General features: G+C 44.5%; 1 protein-coding gene across 1 annotated transcript in view; it reads left to right on the forward strand.

Annotated features, from left to right (window-relative positions):
- Positions 1 to 5,885: 5,885 nt before the first annotated feature.
- egfra (epidermal growth factor receptor a (erythroblastic leukemia viral (v-erb-b) oncogene homolog, avian)) overlaps positions 5,886 to 23,667 on the forward strand; it is a 56,531-nt gene continuing 38,749 nt past the window's right edge. The window contains exon 1 of the mRNA XM_018757707.2: positions 5,886 to 6,315. Within this exon, the coding sequence (XP_018613223.2) occupies positions 6,129 to 6,315 (187 nt within the window). The 5' untranslated portion in view covers positions 5,886 to 6,128. The remainder of the gene's footprint in view (positions 6,316 to 23,667) is intronic.

Below are 23,667 nucleotides of genomic sequence, written 5' to 3' on the forward strand. Positions count from 1 at the left end.
CCATAAAACAGCCACCTTCAATACCGCTGCTGCTCCTTTCATGAAAGCAGCCTATCTTCATCGAGCCGCACGCGCAGGCAGCCCGTGCTTGTCCGCTCATGCATCTCTACATCCTTCCCTTGGCTCCGGTACAGAAGACACTTCACTTGGCTTTAAAATGTTTTGAATATGTTGTCACTTCTTTCTGGGAAACTAAAATCTTTTTTTTTATTTCCCTTTGAAAGTGTTTATTAAGCCAATAGCTGCCAAGGCTTTCAATTTTGGCTGTGCATCATGAACAGTTAAATCAGGTCACATGTGCTCCATAGAAATTCAGTACAAATGGAACAAATGGCAGCTATTATATTTTCAGTGCAAATAAAAGGACTGGCCTTTCGGCGATTCCCAGCAGCGCATTTAGACTAATATTTTAGCGGTGCAATTCCAAAAGAGTCCTACAAACTGTCTCTTTCGAGGTTTCCAGAGAAGGGCATTTCCTGGAGCTCAATGGGAGCATTGGTCATGTTCTGATGTACATTTATTTATTTAGCAGATGCTTTTTTCCAAAGCCACACTACATACAGTTCATTGGAAGTTATCAGCCCACACACCTTATTCACCGCGGTGACTTACACTGCTAGATACACTGCTAACAATGGGTCACTCATCCATACATCAGTGGACACACTCTCTGTTACTCACGCACTATGAGTGAACCCGAACAGCATGTCTTTGGGCTGTGGGAGGGAACCAGAGCACCCGGAGAACATGCAAACTCCACACAGACTGAGCAGGGATCGAACCCATGTCCTCTCACACCACCCAGGCACCGTAAGACAGCAGATCTACTCACCATGCCACCCCATATTGTGTAAGTCTGTGTCCTTAACCACTTTGCAACTTGCTGCACCAGGGGTGTGTTGCAGAGACAGATGGTAACAGAAGTTACAGGAAGTCATCCATAACATTTCAAAAGATATCAAATACATTGCGTTAGCGGGCAGGGGGTGGAGCCACAGCACAATGTACCGATACACTAGACAAGCAGCTCCCCAGTATCTGCCCACACCAATTTCCACAGAAAATGATAACCGGCTGCCTTTAAATAGACATGCTTTACACAGTTACCTAGGCCAGCTGGTCTGACACTGAACCAAAGCAGATTGCGAGAACACTGGAGAATAAGTTTTGAGTTTATGGAGAATAAGTTTCCCAGCTTCATGTTACCCGTTTTACTGCAATAAAGGGTCTATTTAAAAAATAAAGTAAAAAAAAAAAAAAAACAAATGCCCTCACCTCACTCTATGTGTGCCAGCCTCAACCCTCCAGAAATAGAAAGTATTTTACGAACTGCTGCCAAATTTGTGATGTCCTTTTGGACCTCAGTTACAGCAGTGTATTTTATAAACATACAAACACGGGAGTTGTTGAAATAGCAAACATTAAAAGATGAAAAGAAACAGGCAGCACATTTTTTCTGGATGATAAGAAGAGTGTAACCGAGAAAAGATAAGTTTTGTAGCCTGTGTAAACACAGCAATGTAAGGGTTCCTCACTCGTGGTTCATGGTTCGAGCGACAGTTTTTTCTCTCGTTTCTGCAGACATGTTCCTGTAACCAAAGTCAGGACCCTGCCGTTAGCTATGAATCTCAGAATTTCTGATGAACTGAACCTCCCGTCAGGTGCTCTGCGGATCTCCGGGGCTTGGAGGATGGTGGCAGCTTTCCTCCGGCACTAAGCTCCTAATTCCTCCAAGGCAGGTAAGAACAGGAAGAGGTAGGATGTCCACAGAGGAACAGGGGAAGGAACTGGACGTATTAAACGGTGACTCACGGGACTCCTGGGACACTGTGATGACACCACCGAGGAACGATTAACAACCACGAATCCCAGACAAGCCAGAGGCTGCAGATCACGGGGAATAATCTTTCCCCTTTGACAGTTGAACGACATGTTTAATAGTCTCACATTATAAATAAGTAATAGATCTCAAGCTGTTCATTATATATATGTACGACACATTATGAATTCCCCCCTTGCCATTTTGATTTTGCTCAACAAGGCATAAAACAGGCTCTTGAGGTCCAGTTCCCAGCATGCTTGTCACTTATTTTTTTGGGAAAAAAAAAATGTGACAAGTGGAGCATGACAGAAGCATTTCAAACCATGAGGAAACCTGTACAAGCGTTGTTTTAACAGTACCGAACGCAATAAGCTTTGGTGCACCATAAATCACAGCCTTACTTTTGTTCGCTCCACTGATACTCAAGCACAGTTTTTCGAGAAAGGAGGCAAAATGCGTTAATGAAGCTCAAGCGCCGAGTCAACACAAATTAACAGAAGCGCACAGCGAAAGAACAGCGATTTCAAACGTTGAATGTTACTCGGAAGCCGTGTTTCATCTTTTCGCCATTTGCTGCATCGTGTTGATTTCTGTATTTTTTTTAAAGGAACAAATATATTCACATTTGAGATATTCACAAGGCATTGATTGCGTAGCATTCAGGTGATTATTATAAATTCGGCAGCTTTTGTTGAAAACGGCCTGTAAACAGCCGGCCTCATGAAACTGGATAGAAAAGAGCGTTAGAAAGAATGTCAAGCTTTGATACCCCGTGAAGGGCTCGGTAATTCTGTATTCTTTCATTAGGTGGATATTTCACATATAAGCTTCCTCTCAGAACTAACAGGGAGCTCTAGAAATACAGCCGGTATCCAAAGCAAGCAGGGTTTCCTTCCTTCCTCTTCGCTCCGCCGGTGGCCTTATCCAATTTTCTGAAAGCTACGGAGAATAAATAAGAGCCCATCAAAGCTGCTTTGCAGACTACTAAATTGTGCCTTTAATTGGTGCGCTGGTCGCTACCGCGAACGAGGCTGCAAGAAAAGAATTGCAACGCGATTGAGATTCGGACAAAGCCGTTGAATGAAATGGGGACAAGGCTGAAATCATGTTATAAATGGGACTGGGAAATCTGTCCCTTCTAATTGAAAATTAGAAATCCCTGCTTCCCAAGATAATTGTTTGAATATTATATTAATAGTGTATACATATACACACGCATACAGCTGCTGCTTTCAAAATAAGACTGAATTTGATATGCGGAAGCTAAAAAGGGCTACAAGAAACATTTCATTTACTAACCTAGTTGTATTTTAACGGGAGCAAATCAACAAATAGCCCAAATTCCATGCAAAAGGGTTTTGTTAGCTCCTGTCCTTGTTCTGACATGCTGGCTGATTACCCTGACAACTCGGTATTACCTGGCTCTCAGGTACGCTGTCGGAACATGTAGCCGTGCAGTCGCCCGAGTTTATTGTTTTCTTCCACGAAAGGCATCTTTGGATATTCTCTTTGTTCAGGAGGGCAACAGTTCTTATTCCTTTTTTCTAATTTAAGAAAAATTCTTTTTCCAAAAACTGCATTATGTCAGACTTGTTCATTCAGATTCTCAACCTCAGGAATAAGACTAGATATTTAAAATATGCCTAGTATTATTATAATATATCCATTATACCCCAACATAATTAATTTGTGACCTATTTTATCAGCCTTGAAAAGAACTTATTTTTAAAAATAAGTAAATATAAACTTTTCATTTCAATTAGTACAGTTTTTGATAATGACCTTTCTATGCAAAGCAAAAAAAAAAAAACAGGTTCATCCATATGCGATCAAAACAGAGTAGAAGGCATCATTGAACTGGTCTGTGCAATCATTTCGCAAACAAATTGGATCACATCCATTGAATTCGGGGACTGAATGCGTCAATATGTCCATGAGCATTGCGTCATACAGCAAACACAACCAGGCATACAGTACAATAATGGGAACTTTATTAAAGTTGACACAGGTGGGGTATTTACATGTCAAACATCAGACAAGCAGTGCATTTAAGACTCCTGCCACACATGCAGTATCTTTAACATTAGGTCCGTGTGCATGCAAATAGATACACGCACATTCTTCAAGACTGTGTGATATGCAGTGTTTTCTGTGGACGTCATCCTCCCTGGTCTTCAGACGTGACAATCAAAACTTAAAGGGCACACATTTTTCAGGAGTACGCAGGCTGCACAATAAATACAAACATGTAAAAACTACGTGTGGCCACATAAGTGTGTGTTTGCATGTTCGTAAACATTTTAACACGATTTTCATATGCCTTAGATTTCCAAACACCCCCCTAGCATTGTTTCTCGAGAATGAAACGGACAGCCACGGACCTTGCGCTGCGTAATACCGGTTTGTGCACCAGCAGATCCCACTTTCACATTGTCAACATCGCGCACCCAGTTTTTGAGCCTTTTTCATTTTCATATGGAAAATATATGGAAACGTGACTGGGTTATTCAAAGCTCCTTGGCTGCAAGAGTGTGCCGGTGGCCAGAGCTGAGTGGTACCAGGGCTGTGGCGCAGCAGCATCTCCCGAGCATGAACACATGGCGGATCTCAAAGCACAATGTTATTTGTCACAAGACAAGGTATGCTCAGAATTTTAATGCACCACTGCGCTGAAATAATGTGGAATTGTTGATACTGGTAAAGGAACTGAACAAGGGCCAGAACATTATAGGTTCAGAACCCAGGAGGAATGCTGATGCTGAACCCTTGAATGAGCTAATTAACCTGAATGGCGGCACCACATATCCAGCTGTATAAATGAGACAACTATAAAATTGGTTATGAGTGCTGTGCAATTTTCTTAGGATAGGAACATCTCCTTAGTAACTAAATAACAATTACAATGTGACCATAAGGGGATTTGTTTGAATGTCTGTGCCATTTCTAACATAATGAGAACTGCTCTATGTGGGCTGGGGAGTTTATATTGTTTGGAAATTAGGTTTTGAATCTCTTTGGCTTATTAAAAGAGAGAAAAACAAGTAGCTTGTAAACATGTTATGTTCTGTTATTGTGCACAGGCTGAACTCCATAGACTTTCGACCCCCCACCCATACATAAATTCATATCTGGCCCACTGATGCAGCTTTGGAAAAATGAAATAAATTATACATTTTATAAATTATGGGACAGCCAGTAGCATAGCAGGTAGAGCTGGTTCCTTTGGATACAAAGATCACAGGTTCCCACTGGAGCAGCCTTGAGCAAGGTACTTACCCTAAAATAGCTCCCCCCACACACACACACACACACACACACACACACACACGCTGAAACCACTTGTCCCAAGAAGGGTCACAGCAAATCAGAGCCTAACCTGGCAACACAAGGCACAGGGCTGGAAGGGGAGGGGACACACCCAGGACTGGACGCCAGGTCATCACAAGGCACCCCAAGCAGGACTCGAACCCCAGTCCCACCAGAGAGGGCCCGACCAAGCCTGCTGCACCACTGCACCCCTTTGGAGAAAATCATCAGGTAAATGAATTAATGTAACATAAAGTCCATCTGGGTGTGGAATTTGAGTCAGTCTGTGTCCTTGCTTAGAGCCACTGACTGTAAGAAGCCAATTCTGCAAAAAAAAAAAAAAAAGAAATCAAAGCAGCAACACACTAACCTACCAGCAGGTTGTGGGGTCCTGATATCACCGCAATGTAAATTGCAACACGGGTTCGGGTGACACACCTTTCTCAAGTGCTGAACAGCTGCAGTGTCACTTCTGGGACATCCTGTCATGTTTTGGCTTCAGCTGCAGTTTTTAAAGCTCATCAAAACACCAGCAGCACCCGACCCCTCCCATCACGTGCCCTGGGCAGATCAGGTAAACAGGTACAGTACACCAACACACATGGAAACGCTGCGAGCACAATGACGCTCTCCCCCCCCCCTTCAGTTTTTAAAGTAGCGATTTCTTCATTAAAAAATAAAAAGGCATCACCGGCGTGAAGCGCACGGTAAGGAGCTGCGAGCCGCTCGGCGCGCTCGCGGACCTCGATTGATTGCAGAGCCTCCCTCTGCTGACGTCACGCTCGGCGGCCCCGCGCTGGAATGGCAAGGCAGGAGCCGAAGGAGGAGCTGTCAAAGTTCCCGAGCGCAGGGGAAGGAGAAAGAGGAGAAGGTCCAGCGGACACGCCGTCAGAAAACGCACCTCTCCGTCTTTCTCTTCCTGACATCTCGTGAGGAGCAGAAGAGGGTCGAATCCCATTGAAGAGACCTGTTCTGTTCCTTTGAGGGAACTGGGTATGGAATGAGGAGCCGGTTGCTCGCCGTTGAAGAGGAAAGAATGAGGAACTGGAGAAGATCCGTGGCAATGCCGCGACCTGGAGCTGCTGCTGGGGCTGGAGCACTTGGAAGATCTGGAGGACTTGCTGGAGTTGCGCTCGTCTTCGCCCTCCTGCTTCCCTTGGGCTGCTGCGCTCTGCGGGAAAAGAAAGGTGAGTGAAACCCAACGTCGCCGGGCTCTCGACTCGAGGACGAGGTAACGAAACGTGTGTGTGTGTGTGTGTGTGTGTGTGTGTGGGACACCGGCGGGGGGGTCGGACTCGCTCGCTCTCTTCTTCTCCAAACCAGCGTGGGAAAGAAAAGAAAGAAGAAGGGAAAAAGGTCGGGATCTTCCTGGTTTGCGGTGGTGTAAAAGTTACCAGGGTCCTCTACACACCTGGCTGGATTCGGTCTCACCTGCGCGCGGGGGCTGCGAATATAAAACACTAACGGACCAGTCAGTCAATCAATGACAATTGAGTCAGTGAATCGACCCGATTGTCACTTTACCGCGGTATTTCCCCCGTTTGACGCGCCACTACTTGGCCGCGACTTTTTGCGCGCCGCACCTTCATTCCGCCACCGCCGGCTGCTGAACTTCGGTAAATACGATTTACTGCACTTTGTGGTAATGGTGGTGAAACGGTGTACACCCCGGAGGTGGGCAGTGCCATGTCAACTGGGGTTCCAGTAAAACACTATATTTGACCGAGAGTGACCTTCCGGACACGGGAAAGCGCAGTAATACCTGTCTTACAATCATGAAAGTCAGTGTAGAATAAGGGTCTATACACTGACTGAACACCTCAGTAAGGGTAAAGTCTGTATTTGACCCCGACTGCTTTCTTCTCACTATCAATGGACAGTAGGTTGTTTGTTCAAACTCAAAGGAACCTGTGACTGAGGCTGGGGGTACAAGGTCACCGTCCCATGTCCCACATTTAAGAAGGGGGGGGGCATCTCTGAATATACAGGCAGTAGAGGGAAGTCTTATAAATGAGTCTCATAAGAAGAAGGCGTATGAGTTTGCAATGAATTGTAGTTACGGTGTATTCTGTTAAATTCTGTCCCGGTGTTACGAGTCCTGTTGGAGAAGTGGGGGGGGGTTAGGGTCCAGAATGAAAAATGGGGAAGTATGGAAGTGATTTGTTGCGTTTTCTGTCTGGAAACAGAGCTGAACTGGGGGGTCTGGACATCCTCTCCTGTGATGTTTCCAGAGTTTCTCACACATACACATGACTTGCACACAGTGCACTTACTCATCTCTAGTTTTAAAAAAATAAATAAATAAATAAAATAAAGGAAATACTCAGAACAACTTAATCTGACTAGTACTATTGTGTCCGTCATGAAAAAAAAAAAAACATTTTCTGGGCTGCTTTAATTGGCTTTACTTGTTTGCAAATCCAATATTTATTTTAACAATTTCATACAGGGTGTGGAACTGTACTACAAAGATATGCACTGCAATTCTATCATGTATCATAATAAACATTTAATTGAATATATAAACTGTAAACCCATTCCTTATTTAAAAAAAAATACAGAAACATCTTGCATGCCCCCCTTGGGTTTCTGTTTAATAACCTCAGGTTTAAGATCTAAGAGTAGAGTATGTCGTTGGTTGAAATTCTGGCCATTTCGGGACTAGTAGCGCATCCTCTATCGCATGCGGTGTGTGGTCACATGTGGGTGTGCAGCACGGTGTATGATTTTCAAAAGGCCAAACGTCGCACAAGATGAGTGGTCCTTCCAGCTTACATCTTCCTTTACATACACACATCCGCCCGCTCCAGCGTGTTTATCAGGGAGAAGTAGAGTAAACCTGGCCGTTTGTAAATATTCTCCAGTTGTTAACACACCCTCACTTGGTGCAGCTTGCGTTTGTAAACCATCTCAGGTTTTTCCAGACCGCTTTAATGGAGCCGTTCCTGCGAGCCCCAGGATTCTGCAGGTTGGACCAGCTGGTGACAGATGGTTTGCACTTTGATTCAGCCGCTTAAATCTCTGCTTTCATTTGTTCTTGCACCCAAAGCAAGCGCATCGCTTTTTTCCCCCTCTCAGTTTGAGTTACAATCGTGCATATTTGTGTGGCTGGATCCTTTACTGGAGCGTCAGGTTGAATATGTTGACAATTTTAAAAAAAAAAAAAAGAGCAGCATCTCCCTGGTAAACCACTACCTGCTGCTCCTGTAAATGTATGTGGGTATCCTTACTTATTGCCAAATAATCAGCTCATTATTACCAAAGGCTCGTTCATATTTTTTGCTCACGTCATGGATCGCTTTCTCGATTCCCTCTTAGTGGAAACGCAAAATCACATTGCTGACAATGTGCACAAAATCCGTCCACCAGAGAGCGAGCACTCTACTCGGTGTTTGAAGTTTTATGGACACTTCAGTCTATTTTGTTTTCCTCCTTTTCACCGCCTTTACAGGGGCCAGTCTAAATGTGTCATGAAGAGTTATTAGGACTCGGAGTATTCCGAGGCACTCGAGGGTACGGTATAAACAGCGTATAAACAGTGTATAAACAGCGTAGAGTGTATAGGCACAGATTGCCTGTGACAGATTTGGCTCAGTCCTCCCGGCGACAGTTGGCATGGCTCACGTCTTGCGTTATCATTTTCGCAAGTTGGCTTTGAGACCCATGTGAACTGGTAGGAGTTCCTTACCATGGGCTGGAAACCAGCTCGGCCCGGCTGGTCCTTCACGCTCAGGCTGAGGCTGGCCGGCGCTCTCGTTCTTTTTTTGCATGCCTGCCTCAGAATGGGGTGTGTGTCTCACCGGCTTTGCGCACGGAAGGAACACCTGTCCGTCTCGCAGAAAGGGCCGGAATCCAGAAGCTTCTGATAGATCTCAGCAAGCAGTGACAGGATTCACACCGAACCTGTAATTGACATGAGGTGTGACAGCTGATTGTAAGTCTATTGGCTCTTCAGGAATTTGATAACCATTAATGAAAGTTGGCTCTCGTCTCTGAAAAGCTGCGTACCTTGGGATTTGCGAGTGCCGGGGGTCCTTTGCGGGCCATGGCACCTCGCCATTCTGAGGGCGCGGGGAGCTGTCAGCGTCCTGTAATCGGATGATGGATGCGATGGCAATTGTGCAGGCATTTGCGTCGCCGTCAACTGAGCAAACAGCGAGTCCAAACAAAGACTAGCAGGTTTGCCGTCTTTTGTGGCTCCAACTCTTTGCAGGTGTCACCCTGGGAAAAACACGGGCCTGCTGTCATTTTTATCCTCTGTTTACGTAAAATTCGACTCGCGTTTGACAGTTACAGAGAAGGTTTTAGGAATGGGATTACGCTGCACGGTTTTGCAGGATTAGTCTGGCCAGAGTTTCACTTTAGCTTGAAGGCAAGAATCGTAACTCAAGAAAATCCCATAACAAAGCGCAGGCAGAATGGAGCACATTTATTTTTGCAGAAAAAGTTTGCTCCTTTGAATGCGGTTTAGTCTCTTGGGAGCAGTAAAATTAGGGGTTGAAAGTGATTACAAAGGTAGGTGATTTAATATTGAGGGGTTTAACACCCAGATGTTTAAAATCACTTTAATACATTTTTGCACTCCCTTCTTCCTATCCTCATTGCTCCCTTTCCCTTATCTTAGTGCTATTTTGCTCTCTACCTTATCATATTGTTTTTATTGTACGTTAAAATGAAAACATTTATTGTAAACTGTTTTATAATTGTAACCTGAATTTTTCTTCTTTAGAATAAAGTGCTTTGAGAAACTGCTTTAAGGCAATGTATAAAATAGTTTATTCAGATTGCTACAAGTTATATATTTTTTTTTTAATCTTCTAATACCTCTAGAGAGGGGAAATATAAAAAGTGTATTAAGTATTCAAAGAGGAAGAGTTACGACAATGCTGGCTTGGCCTAAATGTGCTGTACACCATGATTTACCTTCATCCTGTTTCAAAAAGGCGTTTGCCCTGAAGGCTGCAACCACTCGTGACAGAACGTGTTCGTGTGAAATGTTTTCATTCGGTTTGCATGTGACCCCCATTCAGGGACACCATGGTCCATGTGTGTGTGGGGATGCATGACCTCTGTATGCTCATCTTCCTTCACATACAGAAGGCTACGTGGGGTTAAGGGTCTGTCCTTGTGCTGGGAAGATAAAAGTTCTCAAAGAGCTCATAGAATATCTCCCAGTCATTATTATTGGCTCCAGTGCCTCTGCAGAGGTAAATAAGAGCGAGATGTGTGTCTCAGGCCTCTGGGTGTTTGCACGATCTCTTGTCTTTTTCCCTTCTTTGGGAAGCCATAACAAGTGTGAATTTGTTTTGGTGCCAGTGTACAGTTTTTCTAAGTACAGCAGAACAGCTACCCAAACCAGACGCTTCAGGCCAGCAAAGATTTACGCTACAGAATCCTGAAATGTGCAATTGCTCAGGGGAAAGAAGTGGTCTTTGTTATTACCCTAACGTCGCTCCCAGGTGCGCAGTCCCTTTTCTGGTGTTCCCGAGGATCGCGGGGTCATGGGTCACACAGATGTTTCAGCCTGTGTGGTTTTCCGTGATGTGTCGTGTGCAATTATGCTGCTCGTCAGTCTTAAATCCTGCTTCCATTAACCCTACTGCTTGCCAAGTAAAATAGATTAGTGGCTGATTTCTTTACTGCAATTATGTTTTTCTGCTATTAAATTTTCTAGATTAATTCAATAAGGCTTTTAAACTGACAAAGAGTACTTTTGTTAAACAGATTGCATAGAGTTTGCAAACAACCTAATAGAGAAAGAAGTATCATTGTGGAGACAGGTAGTAGGGCGCCCACGCGGAGCCATTCCTTTTTGTAATCGTTCTGTAGCGAGTGCAACATTTGGTTGGTCCACTGTTACACGAGGATCCAAACCTGGACAAGCATCCCAAAGCTGTTCACACTTGACACTACTGCTGCCCTGCTGGCTGAGCTAGGATAGCTGGTCACATGCTGATTTGAGTTGTGACCTTTGGAGCCAAAGGTTACAGGTTCAAATCCCACCTTGAGCAAGTTACTCATCCAAAAAAAAATTACTCCAGTAAAATTACCCAGCTGTATAAATGGGTAAATAACTAAGTAGCCTGATGTTGTAAGTCACTTTGGAGAAAAGCATCAGCTGAATGAATAAACATAAACTGTTGCATGTCTTGTTACTGGTTGCTGTCAGGGTGGCCACGTGGTAGGAGGTACTCGCTGTGACATGGCTGATCAGGGATTGGTGCTGCCATGGGAACTATTCGTAATATAACCTTTTGCGTGTCTTTCTCTTTGTTCAGCCTGAGACAAGGCATGTCTTCTCTATAGGTTGTATCACAGCAACCTGTCATCCTTCACTGAAAATTCACTGGAGCTATTGCAACACCAGACTCGTCCTTTGAAAATGTAGCTGTTGTGAATATAGCAGCACCCAGAAAGTTTGGATGATCCCAAGGTCATTGATTTCGTAATATTTGTGTTTGTGTTACGTTTGATCAGTAGCCAAGGGAGCTGTGTTAGCATGGTTTTTTTTTTTTTTTTACCTGGAAATGTTGTAAATTAATACTAGTGATTTGCGCCATGCAGTGTTGCATAAGGTGGTGGCGGCAGGACAATGGTCTCCTACAATTCTCGTGTACCACATACAGGACGAAAAGAGTTTTCCACCTTTGCAAAGTAGGAATTTTGGACAGGTTGGTGCATCAATATTTTGGGCAAAGGGAGGCTGAGGTTCATAAATCATTATAACAGAAACACTGACGGTTAATACCCCTTTTGACTGATTGATTTCGCAGCTTAACAACATGAAGCTAATAGGAATATAGCCATAGCCATTCAGTTTCTGTGTAGCCTACCTCTTGTAACAATTACTTACTGACAGTTTAGGGGCAGCAGGTAGGGTAGTGGTTAGAACCATCACATTCCAGTTAAAGGATACTGGTTTGAATCTCTGTTCCTGTTTTCTTGATTCTTTTATCTAGATACTTAAACCCAAATTGCTACGGTAAAAATCTTCCAGTTTTATAAACATAATTGTAAGTAGCTTAGTGTAACATAGCAAAACAATGCAACTTATCTTGGACTATAGAATAAGCTAAATAATAATAATAATGAGTCAAAATCCCATTAACTGCATTATAATTACTCTGCAAGGCTAACCAAGTGGCAAACTATCAGTATGAAGATAAAAATGAAGGACTGCAGTGGTTTTATTGTTGTCATTCCTGGTCGTGGAACTCCTGTCCTTCATATTTTCCTTGTTTATTGCAAATGAGCTTTAAATGCACTTAAGCATAATATTTGGCAAAGTTCTTACCTTATAAGGGAAATAGATCGTCCATCTCCTTCAACATGAAAGGTGCTTAGTTTGTTATAAAAGTTTATTCCCCCCCATCTCCCTTCTGTTATGCGAGTTCAGAAGTAGTTGATAAGAAAACATGCCTCAAATATTTTTGGCCATGGTCCTGTACACCAGCATAGGTGAATTTACTGGGAATGTGTGCTGCGCTGGCCATCTGGGATTACAGTGGGATGCTGGATCTAAACTGTTGCCAAACCTGTGAGCCTTGAAATCACTGAGATCATCTGGTACCTGCATCTCCGGCCTTCTTCCCCTGCATCTGTGTCTTAATCCTTCTTTAATAATGCATCTGGATTTGCTATTTTCTACAAATGGGAAAGGGTGTTCCACGACATTGTTGACTTCGAGCATTTTTAAAACAAAGAACCCAGTGTTTTTCTTTACCCTCCTCTTTTATGGCCATTAGGCATCTACTTGCAGTTTACGTGCATTACGTCTACATGTGTCGAAAGTATTTGCTTTGAGAGCGGATCGAGCTACATCTCCTTGTCCTGAACCAGATAAACACTTGGCCAACCTGATGGTGTGGAGATGTGGAACCGAGTGCTGCATACTCTGAAAAACGCTTTAGATTCTCAGCTGATAACTGACATGTGTGGAGAGCTTGGGGAGCAATTCAAGTGTTAAATTATACTTCTGAAGCCATATTTTAGGTTTGCTTTTCTCACATGCAGTAGTGAAGCTCTCCACTACTGTGTTAAGCACCATATACACGGTGAACAAACACAAAGCTGTCGAGACGAGCTGTGCTGTGCTTGTAGCTACAGTGAATCGTGTTTAATATCAATAATATTTTTATCTTCTGAAACCCAGTGCTTTTCTTCCTGCTACTTTACAGTGCAAGTCGATCCTCACAGACGGATATTGTACTCGTTACTAATTCGGTTAACTCCTTTAAATGGTGCAGGATGCTTGTCCTGCTTTTTATGAAATGCTCATAATCGTTGCGTCATAAATCACTTGTGCACTTGTCAGTATTTTTCCTGTTGAGATAGCTGCTTGATGCAAATAAAATAAATCTGTTTTGACAGCAGCTTGAGGATTATTGCATGGACTAATGATTAGCATCAGAGGCAGAAATAGAAGGGTTTTGTGGTTTTTGTATCAAGAATGGGGGACTGTGACCATGGCAAGGTGGCAGTAGTCTGTAAAAACTATTTCCGTAAAGTCCGAGCCGGACGATGTCAGGGTGGTGTTGCTCCTAACCCCGGTACCACAATCCATTCTGGAGGTGAGCTGGTTTTCGATCTCACCTCGTCACGGTACGTGGCTGCCCTGGAAAAGAACACTGGTGCCCTTTTGTCTTTGACCGGACCAGCAAAAAGAAACTTTTGCTGCAAAGATCTTTGGAAAATAGTGCAGGTACAACCATGCAACCAACTTAAATGACAAACTTCGAACATTGTAGGAATCTGATATTTGAATTAAGGTAAGTAAGGGCACCAGCTCTAATCCTTATAAATTGCTGTATTTTTACACTATGCCATGTGAAACTGGAAATGACTCATTTGGTGGCCGGTGCATTAACTTCTGTTGAAATTGTACGTTTGTTTCCACAGAACGCAAAGTCGATGCATTGCCGTGCATGATACCGTGCTTCTCCTCGTTGTCACGATGTGATTTCTCTCCTGTCCTAGACATACAGAGCCAAGATGCCCTCTAAGCACAATTTCAAAGCTTTTTTTTGTCCACAGTAGACGTTCCTGTGTTATCCAGTGCTGAATGGGCCTCTGGGGATGTGTGGGAGATTTCCTGTTCAGTGCAGCGCAGTGGAGCTGCCAGATCGCGAGTCCCCATCCATGCTGCAGGCGTAGAGGTTCGAGTCATGTCTCTCACCAGCCCCTCTTGTATTTCCTCAAGCCCCCGCTGCTCGAACTTGAGTAGCGGCCCTGTCCTTCATTTTTATCCAATATTCCCATTGTGTCGCTCCCTGCACGCTGGACTTCATGGCTTCCGCTTCTGTATGGAATCCTCATAACGTTTGTATTGCTATCCCGTATGTTTCTGATCTTTTCTAAAGGCAAAGAAGGTTTTTTTTTTTTTTTTTCTTTTCTCTCCTTCCCTGAGCCCACTCAGAGTCTGGGACCAGTGGGGTCCCTGGTGTGCCGTTGCTCCGCCTCTCCGGAACTATCAGGCCCCCAACGCCAAACGTCAGGATGTTCCTTTAGATTTTGGGATTTCCTGCCACCTCCCTCTGCCGATAGCCTTTCCAGACCCGAGTCTGATTTCTGCTGGACTATGGGATGCCTGAATCGGGTACCATGGTGCGGCATGGTCTCAGGGAAACAATCTGCCCACGTCGCCCACTTCCTCCTGTTCTGACTGAGTGACTTGCAGACAATATCAGGTGTGAATGCTGTTGCCAAAGTCCTGATTTTCCCCTGAGGCTCATGCTCTGGGAAAATTCCCAGCATAAACAATGCTTTCATAAGCACTTATCTGCAAAGATGAGTAGCCATTGCGGCTGAGGAGTGGTTTAGTAGGCGGAATTCCTGCCCAGGTGATGTCCTTATTGCTCCAGTTTGACGAACAAGCAACAATGATTCGTTGGGCCTAGCTAGTGACACGTTCTCGACCGGTGAGGAGTCCAGCTCCTACACCTACTGGACCCCGTCTTAACTTTCAGCTCAATGAGTCAGACCTGTGACTCATGACTGCTGACCAACTTTCCTGTGCCACTTGGGGTTGCCATCAACTTAGAGGTATCGCTCTAGATTTTCTACCTGGTTTTCATTAAAACGGACCCTGTCATCAAGATGATGATGTAAAACAGAGCGAACTCGGTCAAACCAGGAAACCAGTGAGCTCCTTTGTTCTGCTTTTCATCACAAAGTCTCACAACCTTGTCATTTTTCCAGGCTTAGGCTTGCCTTTTAACTCTCACCGAGAACTGGCCTCAGACCTCTTCTGACTCAGTAAGAGTTCTCAGTGCTACTTTGAGCTCAGAAGCGAGCAGCTACTGATGTCAGTACCATGATAGCACTGCCTTGTCTCACAGCAAACTTGGTTATTCTCAGTGTGTACTTTGTGGACTAAGACGTGTACATCTATGCAACTATTTCACATTTAACTTTATCTCAAGTCTCTGCCATACTGCTTTCGGTATCGTGGCAATAATGAATTTGAGGGAAATTTATCTGGAAAATCTTGGAGCTGAGCTCTTGGATCGTTGAGCAGGGGTACTTGGGCCAAACCTCGGTAAAATAATACCCTGCTGTCTTGAATATAAGGGTACATGAGTAAAATGTGGGTCATGTAAGCCTCTGGGCCTAAACTGTCAACTCAGAGCAGGAAAGACACTAGATGTTTGTCTGATGAAGATTCACCACGGTGGATGCTTGTCCTGATTGTGCAATCTTCAGTGGGGATTGTGTCCACAGAACTTCGTACCCAACTAGGAACTGGACGCTAAAGACATATCTGTCGTATCAGTAGGAAGCCAGGTCTCTGGGGCAAGTCAAGGCTGGACATGAAATAATAGGCAATTATTGTCATATTTGGATAAATCCAGGACAGGCCTGAAACTTCTCTTGCCAAATATGTTTTTCTCCACTCACAACAGTTGCCCTTCCCCTCTGAGTAAGTCCTCTGCAGTTCCTTCCCCCGCGACTTAGCCTCGCTATAACCTGCTCAGGTTCATCCGTTAATGTGGAAAACCAGAGAGAAAATTTAGCTTCTGCTGTAGGTCAAGGTACTTACCCTTACTTTCAGTGAGGTCACCTGTCTGTACAAATGGGTAAATCAGTGTATGTAGCTTCGTGTACAAACCTAACATTATAAGTCGCCATAGGGAAAGGCATCGGTTAAGTGAGTCATAATAAAGAAACTTAATGTGGTATTTGTAATGTGCCAAATGTCTGGTAATGACACCTTTTTTGTGTAGATGATAAAAGACCCCAAATGTGAAAGGGCCAGCTGATTCCCCATGTTGCATAGCTTCCGTTTCCCATGCCCCCCAACAAGTCCCCAAATAGCTCCTAATGGAAAGGTCCAGGTTCTGGTTTGAGTTGTTTTAATGGCTTTTCCATGAACCAACCATTCCTCTATTGCCGTTGCAGGCCTGCAGTGGAAAGATGCCTTCTAATTCCGGCTGGAAAAATGAGAGGCCTATCTTCTCATCTGCTGCTCTGCAGCACATGTGGAAGTGTAAATGGCGGAAGCGTTGCGCTCACCTGACCACCTTGTAGCTTTTGCTGCGGAATCTTTCCACCAGGACTTTCCCACCTGAACAGTGACAATGACACAATGACACTCTTAATGTAAACCCAGTGCTGTTTTCTGACCTTCTTTCCATGGGAGTCCAGCGTGGCCTAAATGGGTTTTCCATCCATATTGCCCTTATTGGTAGATGATGCAATGGATTCAAGGATGATGCAACATGTTCTGGTGTCCTTAAACACATACGCGCAGTGCACACGCTGGTCAATTGTACACAACCCGTCATAGCAAAGTGGACAATGACACCGAGGCATGGTTTGATCAGCAAAGCAACAGGACAGGGCCTTACATTCACAGTGTACACAGAGCAGGATATAGCTCTGCACACCAAATATTGAACTGCAATTAGCGGGTAAACAGAGACAGTTGTTGCACTATGTTATAAAACAGTAGCGTGTTGCTCTCTGGAAACAAGACAGTGTCCAAAGAGCGAGCGGAAGGCTGACCCCAGAATAACTTGGTTAATGTGTATTTGAATTCAGGTTAATGGCATCAGTTTGGCTAATGAGAGAAATCCTGCCAAGGATGAAGAGCAGCGCAGTGGAGTTTTCCTGTCCTTTACTTTTTAGCCACAGTTGAATTGTCACCTTTGGGGGGGGAAAAGTACATATTCCACTTTCGGTGAGCAACAGAACACCTACAGCAACTGTGGGCTGATTTACTGTTATCTTCTCTCGCTGTTTTATTGAAGCTTTGCAGCTGCTGCCAGGACAGCTAGATAAATCATTTGGATTGCAGTTGGCGCGTATTCTCAAAGATATGACGTCACCTTCAACGCACTTTGCGTTCCGTCATAAACGTATATTTATTTTGAACCAACAGTAAGAGCTGCGGCTGAAGTGAAAAGACTTGCGGCATTTTTTTTTTTTTTTTTTTTAAAAAATATGTCCAGTATAACAAAAACAGCACGAACATGGCCCCTAGGCATGTTTATGGGTGGAGACGGATGGATTCTTGAAACTCGGAACAGTCCAAACTGTTCCGTTGCTGGAAGATGTCGAGTGATCCAACAATCACAAAACTGTTTGGCAAAAAGCAGAACACCTGCACGTTCTGTTCGAAGCCATTCTGAGGGATTAAAAAAAAATCTTCCATGTGTACCCTTAAGGAAGAGTGTACATAATAACCTGTATGTGCTTACCTTCATACTTGTACCAAGTCCTTCCAGATAGTAACCATGGAACTTATCTTTCCCACTGTAGACATTTCTGTCTGCACACTTGAGGGTCTTTAAAAAGCCGAGAACAAAAGACTAGTGTGTTGATGTTCGACTGTTTGGAACCCTGTCAGGAGTCATATTACCGAAGGCAATCTGGCTTAATGTGATTAGTGGGACCAAACAACCGCAAAATGTTTTCCAAACAATAAACAGGACAGAAGCGTGGAATATTTTACTCTTATGTAATCTGAGACATGACGTTCTAGCAACTTCTGCCGAGGCATTCTGCGTTTGCGGAAGGCATGAGCCTCTTAAGGTTAGCTACTTATCTTTGGATGGAAAGCGGGTTCACCGCTGTTAGGAATTTACACTGATTCATTTAGCGGATGCTTTTCTCCAAAGCGACGTGTCCCAGAAAACAATGCAATAGTGCGTTACACCAACAGAGCAAGAGATTTGGATGCAGGCACGTGACTCCTGGGTACAGTCAATTTATCTCATACCACCATATAAACCAGCATATATCGCACAATTCCCCCCCCCAGGAGATTAGGGGATTAATTCCGAAAGAGATGTGTTTTGAGAAACTTATTCAATGTGGAGAGATTCAGCAGTTGGGTAATAAATGTCATTTTAATCAGAGCTCCAGCCCAAGTTTTGAAATAATGAGCCCATACTGTATAGTGCAAGTTGCACCTTTTAGCACCAGACCAGCTTCTGGTGTACCATTTTATGAGGGGTCAAAGGGTTCAGTACAGGTCTGGTCCTGTTTTATCTTAAACATATACAGTATGCATAAATGTTTCCTTTGAATTCTGCAGTTGTTTCGGCAGTTGGGAAGCTGCTACCCTGCCAAGCATTATACTAGCACTAGAAAATGGTAACATTAGACAAAACTTGTAAAGTACTTTGGAAAAATTAGCTTTCACAGTTAATACGATTTCTTTTCAGGTAAGAAAAAGAAAGTATGCATTGCTTTGATTTTGCATTCAAAGTTTTTTTTTTTTTTTTTTAAAACCCCTCCCAATATTTCCAGTTTTTTTTCTCCTCTCATAAGGAGCATTGTTTAAGACACCTCTTCTGCTCCAGCTTTGCATATGGCACCTCAGCCATTGACATAACCGGTCTGTATGGCTGGACAGGTTCTGGTAACAGGTGCGTGACTTGGTGAAAGAGGATGAGTGCCCTCAAGGAATACCTGTTCAAACTTCTATCCCATCAAATATGGCCCCTCCTCCACCCAATTCAGACCCCAGGCTACTGCCAGCCTTAAAGTACTGCTGTTGGTATCCAGGAGCTTGGTACTGAATTCCAAAGTGCTGCTTAGGAACAACAATAGGAGGAGCAAGGATTAAAAATACAATAATGAAAGGGCAACATGTCCCTGCCCTATTCTTTGCCTCGTCTTGAATCCAGCACTCTCCATTGGAGAGCTGCAGAACTTTCATCACCCTGGGAAGGGCTATAAAAGAGCATTTATGGTGGTTTCTGTGTCATCCTTGCTGTGATCCACCATATGAATGGCACACATAGTGTGTCCTGTACTACAAATGGCTCACTCTTAATGCACTGAGCAATGGATGCTACGAAAGTTTTTCGCACTGAATATGAGAAGAGCACGGCCTATCAGCAGCCCACCCTTGGCTGAGAGTTCTCAAGCTCATGGGAATTGACTTTAAAAATACACCGAAAATAAATGGCTATTTGCAGTATGAAGAAATACCCTGCAGAATAAAAATCCTGGCAATTGAGTAATTGACCTGGAAACTTTGTAATATGCAAATACATAGGACTTCCACAGTGTTTTACTCCTCTAAAGGGACATTGTGTCTGCCCTTGTTCCATGCATCATGTTCATGCAGCTGAGCTCTCGGTGTGCAAAGGGGACACATGAAAGAGGCTGGGGGTGTACCAGGGTGTACTTGAGGCCAAAACCAAACTTCAGAAATAGATGAGGCCCTTTTTTGGGCCGAAACAGTTGTTTTGTTTTTTCCCTCCTTTTTCCTTCTCTTTTCTTAGGCCATATAATTCCAATGAAAGCATTTGTAACTCTCAGGATGTGCTATCAAACAGTTTATCCCTATAGAAAAAGCAATAATGTAAGTTTAATGATGATGCATTGTGTGCCCTCTATATTCCCCCAGTGTGGGCATCAACTAATGGGATCTGCGTGTTTCCGTTCTTCTTTTATGAAGGCATTTCTTTAAATGCTAGCTATATATGTTCACTTCTGCTTTGCTGGGAAAAATGCATGCACTGCTTTATTTCTACAAGGAAAATGGACCAGGGTGGTCTGATTTTTACTCATTAGTATGATTTCGCATAGTAAAGAATAGAGGATCCTGTTGCGAAACACTGCCTGTGCACACATGGGCCTCTCCCATCGATGAAAGATGGATATCTGTACAGACCGCTCCCTTTGGTGCTCATGGAGCACTTGTGGACTGATGCAAGTGTTTATCCAGTGCGGAGCCTCTGCGATGGCAGTGCGCCGCGTTGCTGTCAGGGTGGCCCAAACAATGAAGCCGCCTATCTTGACATCAAAGCTCTGTTTGACTATGGATAAGGAAATCTGACGATAGGACGGGCAAACGGTTCCCGACATGGACGCTGGTCCAGTTCTTAGAAGCCGCATCGGAAATTGGAGTCAGGATGATCTTCCGGCACACTGACCAGGGGGTGTCTGACTCGCTGTCCTCGAAGACCAATTCCAGGAATTCCCTATTCCAACCAGGTGGTGAACCGCCTAATTCAACTTACTCACACGACTGAACTCATTTTCGTGCTTTTAAGAGCTGTAAGTTACGGACGGTTGGAAAACCTGCTGGACTTGGATGAGTGAAGATGACTAATCCAAGCCCACAGAGTCTATAAAGTCCATCAACCTGCAATCTATCAATATCAGTCATAGTTGTAAACACCATTATTCTGCGAAATTCTATTTCTGCATGTACCTGTAGACCATTTAAAAATTGATCTGTGCCTGGTGCACCCTGGACCTTGACAGCAGCTCGGCACCAAGGCCATAATGTTGCAATGACATCCTGAACGCCCCCGTCTCCACAGTACAGAATAATCCGTCCGACACGTTGTGTACTTTGCAATTATTCTGTCAGCGCGCTCTCCTTTGCATGCGACGGTCTGGTGTTTTAGGTAGAGCGTGCTTGTGAGAAACGACGTTTAAATATAAAAGCTGGCCCTCGGCAAGCGCTGGCAAGTCTTTCGGAGAGCGCGGCGTTTACAAGAACTTTCTGTTTGGAAAATGAATATGGCACATATTCCCCCCCGTTATTAGTCAAAATGGGCTCAACGGCTGTCGAGACACAAGAGTAGCAGACCGATTACGGCGTTCGTCAAGGTTCTCGACAGCAGCTTGGCGTTCTTCGTCAGGGTACACAGGAATAGAGAGAAGCTCCTTTCCTGGTGCCTTTATTAATTATTCCATATGAGCGCTCACCTTGACGTGCCACCACACAGATGTTGACCGTATCGTCTTTCCTAGTCGTGAGAAGTTACACTCCTCAACTAGTTGAATCGGTCACATTTGTGATGACAGCAGGTTGTCTCTCTCTGCCTTTTGTGTGGTTAAGCTGGTGTGTATTTTTGTGCGTACGTGTGTGTTTTTCGAAGGCCAGAGGCAACAGGGAAAACTGCTGATTTTGCAGTCTCTCCTACAAGGCCGCAAAGTGGTGGTTCCTCGGCATGTCTCGTCAGGAGGCCCCGCTCACCTCCTGTAACAGGCGTGTTATTCTCTCCTGTTTTCGCTATTATCCTGTTGTTGTTTTAAGGGTACTTTGCAAGTCGTGATGCAGTTTCGCCCCAGACTTTGAGTCGCTGGCTTGCGGCCCTATGGTACGACCGAATACGTCAACGGCTCATCGTGGACTCGACAATCAGCCCTGCGATGAACAAGCACCGAACCAAGCGGTTTTTCTCGATGTTTGGATGTTGATCCCTGCACGCTATTGCTTTCACCTTTACGCTCAGATGCAATAAGGAAAAAAGAGACACTGTACACTAACTATTAATCCCTTTTATGATAAGGGTATTTTTTTTTTTTTTTTATTCCATCACATTGTTTGGTCTTTTCGTGTATCTGTGAGGCTAGTGAAGGGGAAAACAGAAACTCCATGTTCTGCCTGCAAGGTCATGGCAGGCTGAGTCCATTGTGGACTGTTCTTCAGTGCCTGGTTCCAGTAGCGTCCACCTTCCTCTGGACATTTCGAGAGCCCCTGGGTCATAATGTTGTTTTGTTTGCGCTTTCTGTGTCTCACTGTGAAGGTTGGGACAGTCTCCTCCTCATCCTTAGTGAGAGCTCACTTTATTTTGAGGTACTGAACTTCTAGCCCAAGACGACCCGGTCCGTTTTTCTTGCTTCTGTCCGAAGTATAGTGATGTGCACAAGTTGCAGGTCTGGAGGAGAACCCTGAAACAAGATGTTTGGTGCACGAGAACATCTCGACCGTCCTTCCTAGCGTCCGAGGACAGCCCTAACCCTCGCTCCAAGAGGGGTGACGCCGGCCAGCTGTTCGCAGCAGCTGCACAGCCATACAGAGCAGTGGATTTGTGTCTTCTCGTGGTCTGGGTGTGATTACTTGCATGCGAGCATCTTGCTAGCCATTCCTAGGCTGTTACAAGAGGCGAAGTCAGGACGAACAGAAGAGCGATCCTGCGGATTTTTCGGTCACGGAGCCATTTTTTCATCTCAATATGATGAAATGAGATCCAGTTTTGTCCATTGGGTCTTGGAAAAAATTCTGGAACCTTGTTCAGTGTCTGTTAGTCCCAGTCTTTGCTGCTGTTTTACAGGAGTCTTTGACAGTTCAGGCACCCCCCTGGTACTGGTGACACGGGGAACCTATAATCCTGTTTGAATGATCTTTTCTGTAAGTCCCCGCTTAAGGGCCTTATTTCCTGCCTCCGTTTCATGTTTGTTTAGATCGCCCGTCCATGTCTGTTGGGGGGTGTTACCTGGAGCCTCATGCCGGAAAACCAGGAACAAAATTGCCAGCCTAGAGCTTTGCTCATCCTTCTAGTAAGATGTACCAAGGCATTATCATACATTTGGGTGTTTGTTTTGCCATTTAAACAAGAATGTTTGCCCAAGCACAAACACAGTAGATTACAAGGTGTCTGAGATGAATTTTTTTTTTTTTCTTCAGTTAGTCTAGGAGCTGCAGATGATATCCTTTTAAGGTGCCATGTTCAGGTCAGGGATTCAATAAATTTAATGTAGAAGGAATGAGCTCTCTCACTCCTTCTGAATCCATGGCAAGGTACGGTGAATACGCAACTCAGGCTCCACATGGAATTTCCCAGCCTGACGGATGCCTTGCGTCACCTGGCTTATTGCCTGCGTTGGAGGGATTAGCAGAAAACGGAGAAATCCAGCAACCCCCCTCCCCCAGTGCACGAAATGGCATTCCGCCGGTTTCACTTAGTCGTCGTTGTTGGAAACGGGCCGGATGCGGTCCGCGAGCGGGGGCGTGTCTTTGTGCTCGGTAGACAATGACTGTTCAAAGGCTCCATCACCCGTGATTTACTTCAGCTGGGTTTTTGGAATTCTGACCTCAAATGATGCTAACTGACCCTCATTTTGGAAGGGCCTAGGTGATCAGCTAGGAAGGGAAGGAACAGAAGGGACTTTCACAAAGTCATTTTGGGGTTCATTTCCTGCACACATTTTTTCCTGTCCAGAAAGAGACACTAAGTGGTAAATTACACGTACGTCTTAGTAAACCCACAGTCTAGCCTGCTGTTTCCCTGCTTCACACGAGTGCTTAACCCAGAGTCTGCCGTTGCTTTCGCTGTCAGACCCATTCG

Source organism: Scleropages formosus, chromosome 7 (assembly GCF_900964775.1).
Source record: "Scleropages formosus chromosome 7, fSclFor1.1, whole genome shotgun sequence".
Lineage (NCBI taxonomy): Eukaryota > Metazoa > Chordata > Actinopteri > Osteoglossiformes > Osteoglossidae > Scleropages > Scleropages formosus.